This window comes from Heterodontus francisci, chromosome 9 (genome assembly GCF_036365525.1).
Source record: "Heterodontus francisci isolate sHetFra1 chromosome 9, sHetFra1.hap1, whole genome shotgun sequence".
In the NCBI taxonomy this organism is placed as follows: Eukaryota; Metazoa; Chordata; class Chondrichthyes; order Heterodontiformes; family Heterodontidae; genus Heterodontus; species Heterodontus francisci.
In genome coordinates, this window is record NC_090379.1 from 108,054,758 (window position 1) to 108,067,136 (window position 12,379).

The 12,379-nt window shown below is 43.8% G+C and overlaps 1 protein-coding gene across 2 annotated transcripts in view; it reads left to right on the top strand.

The window, feature by feature from the left end:
• The window catches only part of rad51 (RAD51 recombinase), a 147,974-nt gene extending 136,174 nt beyond the window's left edge, over nt 1-11,800 (top strand). For both annotated transcript variants that reach the window (XM_068039648.1, XM_068039649.1), the window contains exon 10: nt 8,929-11,800. In XM_068039648.1, coding sequence (XP_067895749.1) covers nt 8,929-9,052 — 124 coding nt within the window. In that variant the 3' untranslated portion in view covers nt 9,053-11,800. The remainder of the gene's footprint in view (nt 1-8,928) is intronic.
• The last annotated feature ends 579 nt before the right edge of the window (nt 11,801-12,379 follow it).

A 12,379-nucleotide genomic window follows, 5' to 3' on the forward strand; every position in this document is an offset into this window, starting at 1 on the left:
ATTTCTAATTAAGAATCTGTCTATCTCCTCAAATTTACTCAATGTCCCGGCATCCACTGCACTCTGGGATAGTGAATTCCACAGACTCACGATCCTTTGAGAGAAGTCATTTCTCCTCATCTATGTTTTAATTCTGCTATCCCTTATCCTAAAACTATGACCTCTCTTTCTAGAGGAAACATCCTCTCTATGTCTACTTTGTCAATCCCATTAATCATTTTGTATACCTCAATTAGATCTCCTCTCATTCTCCTAAACTCTAGAGAGTAAAGGCCCAAACTGCTCAATCTCTCTTCATAAGGCAAATCCCTCATCTCAGGAATCAATCTAATGAACCTCCTTTGAACTGCCTCCAATGCAACTACATCCCTCCTCAAGTAAGGGGACCAAAACTGTACGCAATACTCCCAAGTGCGGTCTCACTAATGCCTTGTACTGTTGCAGCAACACTTGCCTACTTTTGTACTCTATTCCTTCAGCAATAAATGCCAAAATTCCATTTGCCTTCCTTATTACCTGCTGTAATTGTATACTAGTTTTCTGCGATTCATGCACGAGGATGTCCAGATCCCTCTGCACCGAAGCACTGTGAAGTTTCTCTCCATTTAGATAATCTGCCTTTCTATTCTTCCAACCAAAATGGATAACCTCACACTTATCCATGTTAAACTCCATCTGCCAAATTTTGGCCTATTCACCTAACCTATCCATATCCATTTGTAAATTTCTTATTTCTTTATTGCAACTTACTATCCCACCTATTTTAGTGTCATCTGCAAATTTGGCTATAGTACCTTCTATCCCTGCATCCAAGTTATTAATATAGATTGTAAATAGTTGGGGCCCGAGGATCGAACCCTGTGGCACCCCACTAGTTACATCATGCCAACCAGAAAAAGACCCATTTATCCCGACTCTGTTTTTTGTTGGTTAACCAATCCTCTATCCAATCCAATAAATTGCCCCTAACCCCATGAGGTCTTGCCTTGTGTGCACCTTATCAAATGGCTTCTGGAAGTCCAGATATACTACATCTACAGGATTTCCAGTATCCACTTTGCTTGTTACAGCTTCGAAGAACAAATTAGTCAAACACGATTTACCCTTCATGAAACCGTGCTGACTCTGATTGCGTTTTGCCTTTCTAAATGTCTTGTTATTACTTCCTTAATCATGGATTAATAACGCCTCCCTGCGAGCGGATCTCTAAGTGAGCAGTACTACACCTTCTTCTGGCAGGGTAGGGATCCTGAAGAACCAAGACAGCACGGAGTGGGCTTCGCCATCAGAAACTCTTTGCTCAGCATGATAGAGCCACCCTCAAATGGCTCGGAACGCATACTGTCCATCCGACTGTTGACCGCCTCTGGTCCAGTACACCTACTCAGCATCTATGCACCAACACTCTGCTCCCCACCTGAAGCTAAAGACCAGTTCTACGAGGAACCCCATAATATCGTTAGTAGCATCCCCGACACCGAACACCTATTCCTGCTGGGGGACTTTAATGCCAGGGTTGGGGCCGACCATGCCTTGGGCGCTATGGCATTGGAAGGATGAATGAGAATGGACAAGAGACTGCTTGAGTTGTGTACCTATCATAACCTCTGCATCACCAACTCGTTCTTTCACACTAAACCCTGTCACCAGGTTTCTTGGAGGCACCCAAGATCACGTCGTTGACACCAGCTGGACCTCATCGTCACAAGGCGAGCCTCTTTAAACAGCGTTCAAATCACACGCAGCTTCCACAGTGCGGACTGCGACACCGACCACTCCCTGGTGTGCAGCAAGGTTAGCCTCAAACCAAAGAAGCTGCATCACTCCAAGCAGAAGGGCTGCCCACGCATCAACACTAGCAGAATTTCTCATCCACAGCTGTTATGCAAGTTTCTAAATTCACTTGAAAAAGCCCTCCAAAACACTCCCACAGGGGATGCAGGGACCAAGTGGGCCCACATCAGAGACGCCATCTATGACTCAGCAATGACCACCTATGGCAATCGTGTGAAGCGGAATGCAGGCTGGTTTCAATCTCACTCTGAAGAGCTGGAACCTGTCATAGCCGCTAAGTGCATTGCACTGCTGAACTACAAGAAAGCCCCCAGCGATTTAACATCTGTAGCACTTAAAGCTGCCAGAAGCGCTGCACAAAGAACAGCCAGGCACTGTGCAAATGACTACTGGCAACACCTATGCAGTCATATTCAGCTGGCCTCTGACACAGGAAATATCAGAGGAATGTATGATGGCATTAAGAGAGCTTTTGGGCCAACCATCAAGAAGATTGCCCCTCTCAAATCTAAATCAGGGGACACATCACTGACCAATGCAAGCAAATGGGCCGCTGGGTGGAACACTACCTAGAACTGTACTCCAGGGAGAATGTTGTCACTGAGACCACCCTCAACGCAGCCCTGTCTCTGCCAGTCATGGATGAGATGGACGTACAGCCAACAAAATCGGAACTCGGTGATGCCATTTTATTTTATTTTTTTTATTTTAGAGATACAGCACTGAAACAGGCCCTTCAGCCCACCGAGTCTGTGCCGACCAAGAACCACCCATTTTTACTAACACTACAGTAATCCCATATTCCCTACCACCTACCTATACTAGGGGCAATTTACAATGGCCAATTTACCCATCACCTGCAAGTCCTTGGCGGTGGGAGGAAACCGGAGCACCCGGCGAAAACCCACGCAGTCACAGGGAGAACTTGCAAACTCCGCACAGGCAGTACCCAGAATTGAACCCGGGTTCCTGGAGCTGTGAGGCTGCGGTGTTAACCACTGTGCCGCCATTGATTCTCCAGCCCGCGGAAAAGCCGCTGGGAAGGACGGCATTAGCCCTGAAATCATCAAGAGTGCCAAACCTGCTATACTTTCAGCACTGCACGAACTGCTTTGCCTGTGCTGGGAAGAGGGTGCAGTACCATAGGACATGCGCGATGCCAATATCATCACCCTCTATAAGAACAAGGGTGACCGCGGTGACTGCAACAACTACTGTGGAATCTCCCTGCTCAGCATAGTGGGGAAAGTCTTCATTCGTGTCGCTTTAAACAGGCTCCAGAAGCTGGCTGAGCGTGTCTATCCTGAGGCACAGTGTGGCTTTCGAGCAAAGAGATCCACCATTGATATGCTGTTCTCCGTTCACCAGCTACAGGAGAAATGCCGCCAACAACAGATGCCCCTCTACGTTGCTTTCATTGATCTCACCAAAGCCTTTGACCTCGTCAACAGATGTGGTCTCTTCAGACTACTAGAAAAGATTGGATGCCCACCAAAGCTACTAAGTATCATCACCTCATTCCATGACAATATGAAAGGCACAATTCAGCATAGCGGCGCCTCATCAGACCCCTTTCCAATCCTGAGTGGCGTGAAACAAGGCTGTGTTCTCGCACCTACACTGTTTGGGGTCGTCTTCTCCCTGCTGCTGTCACATGCGTTCAAGTCTTCAGAAGAAGGAATTTTCCTGCACACAAGATCAGGTGGCAGGTTGTTCAACCTTGCCCATCTAAAAGCGAAGACCAAAGTACGGAAAGTCCTCATCAGGGAACTCCTCTTTGCTGACGATGCTGCATTAACATCTCACACTGAAGAGTGTCTGCAGAGACTCATCGACAGGTTTGCGGCTGCCTGCAATGAATTTGGCCTTACCATCAGCCTCAAGAAAACGAACATCATGGGGCAGGACGTCAGAAATGCCCCATCCATCAATATCGGCGACCACACTCTGGAAGTGGTTCAAGAGTTCACCTACCTAGGCTCAACTATCACCAGTAACCTGTCTCTCGATGCAGAATTAAACAAGCGCATGGGAAAGGCTTCCTCTGCTATGTCCAGACTGGCCAAGAGAGCGTGGGAAAATGGCACACTGATGCAGAACACAAAAGTCCGAGTGTATCAGGCCTGTGTCCTCAGTACCTTGCTCTACGGCAGCGAGCCCTGGACAACGTACGTCAGCCAAGAGCGACGTCTCAATTCATTCCATCTTCGCTGCCTCCGGAGAATACTTGGCATCAGGTGGCAGGACCGTATCTCCAACACAGAAGTCCTCGAGGCGGCCAACATCCCCAGCATATACATCCTACTAAGCCAGCGGCGCCTGAGGTGGCTTGGCCATGTGAGCCGCATGGAAGATGGCAGGATCCCCAAGGACACATTGTACAGCGAGCTCGTCACTGGTACCAGACCCACCGGCCGTCCATGTCTCCGCTTTAAAGACATCTACAAACATGATATGAAGTCCTGTGACATTGATCACAAGTTGTGGGTGTCAGTTGCCAGCGATCGTCAGAGCTGGCAGGCAACCATAAAGGCGAGGCTAAAGCATGGCGAGTCGAAGAGACTTAGCAGTTGGCAGGAAAAAAGACAGAAGCGCAAGGAGAGCCAACTGTGTAACAGCCCCGACAACCAATTTTATCTGCAGCACCTGTGGAAGAGTCTGTCACTCTAGAATTGGCCTTAATAGCCACTCCAGGCGCTGCTTCACAAACCACTGACCACCTCTAGGCGCTTACCGATTGTCTCTCGGGACAAGGAGGCCAAAGAAGAAAAAAAGAATAATGGATTCTAGCAATTTCCCAACGACAGATTTTAAACTTATCTGGTCTATAGTTTCCCACTTTCTGTCTTGCTCCCTTTTTGAATAAGGGCATTATATTAACCTTTTTCCCAATCCACTGAAACCTTCCCCGCATCCAGGGAATTTTGGAATATTATAACCAATGAATCCACTATGTCCACTGCCACTTCCTTTAAGACCCTAGGATGTAGGCCATCAGACCCTGGGGACTTGTCTGCCTTCAATCCCAATAGTTTGCTCAGTACTTTTTCCCTAGTGATGATGATTGTTCTAAGTTCTTCCTTTTCCATAACCTCGACATTACCTATTATTATTGGGATGGTACTAGTGTCCTCCACCGTGAAAACTGAGGCAAAAGACTGATTTAGTGTCTCTGCCATTTCTGTGTTCCCCTCTATTAATTCCCCAGTCTCATCCTCCAAAGGACCAACATTCGTTTTAGCTACTCTTTTCCCTTTTATTTACTGATAGAAGCTTTTACTATCCGTTTTTATATTTTGCGCTAGTTTTCTTAATTTACTTTTGCTCTTTTTATTACTTTTTAGTAACCCTTTGTTGATCTTTAAAAGTTTTCCAATCTTCCAGCCTGCCACTCGCCTTTGCAATATGGTATGCCTTAGTTTTTGTCTTTGTTATCCTTAACTTCCTTGCTTAGCCATGGATGTTTTTCCCCTTCTTAGAATCTTTGTTCCTCTCTGGAATATATTTTAGTTGGGAGGAATTGAATATCTCCTTAAACATCTGCCACTGCTCATCACCTGTCCTACCTGTTAGTCTTCCTGCCCAGTCTACTTGGGCCAAATCTGTCCTCATGCCTATGTAATTACCTTTGTTTAACTCCAGTATGCTAGTGTGGGACTCCAGTTTCTCGCCCTCAAACTGAATTTGAAATTCTAGTATGCTATGATCACTCTTCCCTAGAGGATCTTTAACTATGAGATCATTAATTAATCCCACCTCATTACATAATACCAAATCTAGAATAGCCTGCTCCCTGGTTGGTTCCACAACATATTGCTCCAAAAAACAATCTCTAATACATTCAATGAACTCTCCCTCGAGGCTACCCTTGCCAATTTGATTAATCCAGTCTATATGCATATTAAAATTCGCCCATGATTATTGCCGTATCTTTTCTTACAAGCCCCCAGTGTTTCCTGGTTTATACTGTGCCCCACTGCGGAACTACTGTTTGGGGACCTATAGATTACTCCCACCAGGGACTTCTTCCCCTTGCTGTTTCTTATTTCTACCCAGACTGATTCTATGTTTTGATCTCCAGTGCCTATATCATTTCTCACTACAGCACTGATCTCTTCCTTTACTAACAAAGCTACACCACCTCCTTTTCCTTTCTGCCTATCCTTCCGAAATGCTGAGTACCCTTGGATATTCAATTCCCAAACCTTGTTTCCCTGCAACCACGTCTCCGTAATCGCCACTAAATCATACCCATTCGTCCCTATTTGCGCTGTTAACTCATTTATTTTATTCCAAATGCTTCGTGCATTCAGATACAAAGCCTTTAAGTTTGTTCTATTATCAAATTTCCCTACACTTATATGATTCCTCGGTGCAACATGACGTCCACACATTCTGTCCCTTCCTTGTATTTTCTGGTAACAATCAGCTTCATCACTAACCTGCATTTCTACATTCTCCTTTAACTTAGACTTCCTAATTTTCCATGCAACTGAACCCTCCCCCCCCATCCCCCACTATTTAGTTTAAAGCCCTATCTACAGCCCTAGTTATGCGATTCGCCAGGATTCTGGTCCCAGCATGATTTAGGTGGAGCCCATCCCATCAGAACAGCTCCCTCCTTCCTCAGTACTGGTGCCAATATTCCACGTATTTGAACCTGTTCTCCCCACCCCAATCTTTGAGCCACGCATTTACCTCTTTAACTTTATTGACCCTGTGCCAATTCGCTCGTGGCTCAGGTAGTAATCCGGAGATTATTACCTTTTTGTTTCTGCTTTTTAATTTAGCCCCTAGCTGTTCATATTCCCTCAGCAGAACCTCTATCTTTGTTCTATGTATATCGTTGGTACCTATGTGGACCACGGCAACTGGATCTTCCTCTCCCACTCCAAGTTCCTCTGCAGCCCAGATGAGATATCCTGAACCCTGGCACCAGGGAGGCAACACAGCCTTCGGACTCTCGATTCTGGCCACAGAGAACAGTGTCTATGCCCCTAACTGTACTATTCCCGATTATGACTACATTTCTCTTTTCTCCCCCCACTTGAATGGCTCCCTGTACCATGATGCTATGGTCAGTTTGCTCTTCCTCCCTACAGTCCCTGCTCTCGTCCACACAGGGAGCAGAATCTCGAACGTGTTGGACAAGGACAATGGCTGAGGCTCCTGCAACATGACCTCCTGGATCCCTCTACCTGCCTCACTCATAGTCACAGCATCCTGTCCCTGACCACTGGCCAAATTTCAAGGTAGTTAATCTAAGGGGTGTGACTGCCTCCTGAAACACAGCGTCCAGATAACTCTCCCCCTCCTTGATGTGTCGCAGTGTCCGAGGCTCAGACTCCAGCTCATCAACTCTGAGCCAGATTTCCTCGAGCAACCAGCACTTGCTACAGATGTGGTCACTAGGACCACAATGGGGTCCACCAGCTCCCACATCATGCAGGTACAACACATGGCATGGCCCTGCATCTCTATTTTATTTAATTAGATTTTAATTTGTTTTTTAAATGTCCGACTGAACCCTTTAATCCGCTTTCGTTTTTGGTTAATATACTAATAAATCGATCAATTCTTACTCTTTATTTGATTTCAATTAAATTAAATTAAAAGCTTACCTGAATACTCACCCCAACGGCTCTCTGTTTCCCTGCACTCACTGTTGAATGTGACGTCACTTTTCGATTGTTTTTTTTCCCCTCTGGCTCTGCTCCTGGCTCTGCTCCTCGGGCTGCGCTCCTCCCTCTCTGTCTCTCCGACTCTGGTTTGACGCATTTTTTTGAACCTCCGTTCTTCAGGCTGCGCTCCTCCCTCTGTCTCTCTATGCTTTTGACTCTCATTGTCCCACTTTCTCACTCTCTCCCATTTTCTCTCTCTTTCTCACTCGCTCTTGTGCTCTCGTTCCCCCTCTTACTCTCACGCGCCTGCTTGCTGAATCTCTCACTCTGTCTTGCTCTCCCACTCTGGCTCGCTGTCTCCTCCCTGGCTCACACTCTCCTCCCTCTCTTTCACGGCTGTCTCTCTCCGCACTCCCCCACCCCCCCACCCATCCTCTGATGTCCAGAAGTTCCTAAAGCCCGCTGCCTGGAACTTATCCTGCACCCTTCAGTTCACCCATAGCCCTTTCATCAATCTTCATTGGGTCCTGTTCCCCCAAAGCAAAACTTCAACTTCTGGTTCTTCAGATCCCTCAAGGCCTTGCCACAAGCTATGTGTGCAATGTCCTTTCAGCATTACATCTCCTGTCGTATCCATTGTTTCAGTAACTTTGGCCTTTCTCTATCCCCCTTCCCTTTGTCGCACTACTGGTGGAACAGCCTTCAGTTGCCTTGGACGTAGTTTCTGTCACTGTGTTCTGAAACCTCCTTCCTTTTTTAAAAAAAAACCTTTTCAAAACTCATCTCTTCAGCCAGGCTTTTGGTCAACCCTCTGTTTCCACATACTTATCTATTCTCATTTTTTTCTTGGAACATTTTCTACACTAAAGGTGGTGTGCAAATACATTTTGTGTTCTTTCTTAAGACATTGTCACTTGACTATGTGCGGAACCTCCAGCTCAAATGCTTCACCGTTTTATTAGAGAACTTGGAACTGACAGCACTCGTACTCTTGTTTTTCTGCCAGCTTCTTCCCCTCTTCTCTCAAACATTCATATTTTCCTAAGGAATGGGCTCCTTGAGTATTTTATCAGTATTCATTTGCTACCAAAATACTACTGATGTGTTGGTGCACCATGGAAATTGATCCTGTCCTCAGCTGACATCCAGTTATGAGTTCCCAACAGAGGTTGCTGGATGGGAATAAGGAGCAGGCACATTGGCTGATCATCTACCTAACTCCACGTGACTGAGGCCAATTGAAGCATTCTTCTGTTTCTCAGAGCTAACCCGGCATCTATCAGGAATTGAACCATCATGGCTCAGCTGCTCACAGATTAAATTGGCTGAGCCGTGAGCGGAGCCTTTTAAGATGCTTTTTTGAAGTAGTAGGTTCTACGTATTCTTGTGAATGGAGAATAAAGGACGAAGAAAAGATATTGCCCAGTTTGTTTAAAAATGACAAAGGCTTTAGTTGTGGGGCCAGCTGCTAGATAATTACACATTGTCTACCTGTTCTTTATTTCTTTTTCAGGTTGTACTTGAGGAAAGGCCGAGGTGAAACACGAATCTGTAAGATTTACGACTCTCCCTGCTTGCCTGAGGCAGAAGCTATGTTTGCTATCAATTCTGACGGGGTTGGGGATGCTAAAGATTAAATGTGAATGACCCTTCCTATTCTTGTGCTGGAAGCTACTGGCAGCAAGTGAACATCCCCAGGACAATCAGTAATTCTCTGTGTAAACTTCACACTAACCTGCTGTTTGTTGTAAGCGCTTGGAACGTTTGACGGTTTTCAGCTGCAGGGAATAAAGCCACGCTTAATTGTTATCTGATGTTTCTGATAGATCTAATATTAAAATTGGGGGCCAGAGGGAGGATGATTTATTATGACCCCATGTTTATAATGTTTGGCTGAGGTTAAAGTGGGCAGAGAGAACTACGTTGAACAGAGATTCATTATGTGTTTGTGTTAAATTATTTCCAGATTGACTAGCTGCAGTTTCAGTGACAGTAACTTGAGGCTCTGCTGTGTGGATCACCACTGTGGAGGTCATTGGTAGCAAAACTGGAAACCTATTGAACTCATAAGTTGGCGTTGCATATGAGGCTACTTGTGGGTTTCTGAACACTATAGACAAGAAGTACCCTTTTTCAAGAGGGGGAGTGAGAATGAACCACATAGTAACCATGGAATATCCATAGCAAATTGGCTCACATGCCTATCCTAATAGTGGGTCACTGAACCTATCGATGCTGCAAAAAATGGATCGTTAGAAAGCATAGTCCCTTCTTTTGATTTTGTTTCTTTGATTTGCTTTAAGTAACGAGATCTGTTGAAGTTGTAGAAATGGGTACACCTAGTGCATAATTTTGTTAAACTGGGTAACTATGAAAACACATCATTTAACAGAGGCGTTTGAAATGCTTCTGTTTCATAGTGCATCCTAAACAGGGCACCGTTTACCTTTTATAAGGAAGGCTGATAAAGCCATTCTTGGTAATGATGGAAAACTTGAAATTCATATAAATAAACTATTTTGACAATTACTTTCATTAAATCTGTGCAGGTTTTCACTTTGTTCAAATGTGCACTTCAAGGCAAGGGTTATTAGTAATGCAGAACGAAGCAATTTTCATTTCAACCTCACAGCATTCCTAGATCAGGATAGCATGGTTATGCAAAGTAAAGCTTCCTCCACTTTTCCCCATTAAAGTCTCAGCCCCAATTATTGAAGAGTGTCCTGGACTTCAACAGTGTGAAATGTTTCCATATCCTACATCAGCCAATTGACATTGCCAGCCTCACACAGGACAGCTCCATCCATAGCAACTAGGAACTGAATTGCAATTGCTCAGTTTCATTTCACTTAAGAACCTTGCAACAAGCAAGTACAAGAAGACTTATCCCATCAATCTGAGCAGGAATTAAAGCCAGATTCCCTTGTCTAACCCAGTGATTTAACAATTTGTTTAGATTTATATTGGGCCAATTTCATGTGACAGAATCTACTCCAAAATATTTCACTAATTTTCTGCTGATCATATTGATTTGTTCCGTCAGCCACATTGGCATATTGCAGTGCTCTGCCCTCTTGGAATTGGTCATTGTCTCTTCTGCAGAGGACTGGTATTGTTTGGCCTTTGGCATACTCAGCTGGAGAGCTGACAATACTTGCATAGAATTTACAGCATGGAAACAGGCCCAACTGATGTATGCTGCATTTATGCTTCACATGAGACTCCTTCCACCCCTCTTCATTCAACCCCAGAAACATATCCTTCTATTCCTTTCTTCCCCCATGTACTTATCTAACTTCTCTTTAAATGCATCTATGCACTTGAGTTGAGCACAAAAATACTGAGTGAATGCTGCACTGTTGGAGTTGTCATCTTTTGGATGAGACATTAAACCAAGGCCCCATCTCCCCACTCAGGTGGGCAAAAAATCCCACTGTTCTATTTTAAAGATGAACAGGGGAGTTATTCCCCAGTATCCTGACCAATATTTTTCCCTCAATCAACATCACTAAAACAAATTATCTGATCATTATCACATTGCTGTTTGTGGGAGCTTGCTGTGCTCAAATTGGCTGGTATGTTTACTACTTTACAACACTGACCTCACTCCAAAAGTACTTCAGTGGCTGTGGTCGTGAAAGGCATTATATAAATGCAATTTTTTTCTTTGTATACACCTCAACCACTCCATGTGATTAGATTGGGCAGCTAGTTTTTCGGCCGGTGCAGATAAGATGGGCTGAATGGCCTCCTTCTGTGCTGTAATTTTTCTATGGTTCCACGTGGTATTGAGTTCCACATTCTTATCACTCTTTGGGTAAAGAATGTTTTCCTGAATTCCTTAATGGAATTATTGATGACCATCTTATATTTTTTGCCCCTATTTTTGGTCTCTCTCATAAATATATCTATGTCCACCCCATCAAACCCCTTCATAATTTTAAAGACCTCTATTAGATCACCCGTCAGCATTCTCTTTTCCAAGGAAAGGACACCAACTTGGTCAGCCTTCCTTAAGTATAATCTCTCAGTTCTGGTATCATTCTTGTAAATCTTTTTTACACCTTTTTATAATATGGAATCCAGAATTGTACTTAGTACTCCAAGTGTGGTTTAACCTAGATTTGACACAAGTTTAACATCTCCTTTTCAAGTCTGTCCCTCTGGAAATGAACCCCCAGTGCTTTGTTTGCTTTTTTGTAGCCTCTTTAACCTACATTAGCACTTTTAATGATTTGTGTAATGCTGTATCTTCAGTTGAGAAACATAAGATTTAAAAAGCCAATGTTCCGTCAGCACAATATTTTAAAAGAAATACAAGGCATTGAACATCTTTATATTGTAGTGTTGGTTTATTTGATTAAATTCACTCGTGCTTGTGCTAATTGTAAGATCAAATACTGCTTTTTTTGTAAAAAAAAAACTTATGTCCCAATGGAACTCCTTTTCTTGCATTGTTTGTGGAAAGGCTGCTGAAGATTTTTTTTTCATTATTTATAACTGACTTTCTGGTTTGGCACATTGTGTGAAGTTAATAGCTGTTAGATGCTAAAATGTCCTGAAATGCAATTTCCAGCGGCTGAGCGAAGTATTGAGCTAAATTTTTAGTTGATTACCAAAATAGTTGACTGAATTCCCTAATGTCATATTAGTATTGGTATTTGTCTTGTTAGATGTGCTTTAATAAGTCTGTTCAAGTTTTGTTTTATGTTACACTTAATTCTTTTATGTGTGATAATTAACACCTGTGTAAATAATGTGCAGAAATGCTGCCAAGTGGCTTATTTATAAGACTTTCTTAGATGTAAAAATAGTTATAAGCAGCAGGTTTGGTTATCACTGTTTTTCCCCTGCAGGTTCTGATATTTGAATTTTATCTTTATGGAATTGGAGTACTTTTCTTCATAAATGCATACTGCAATGTCGTGCATTGTGTCAATGTATTACTGGATTGCTTACCTCTG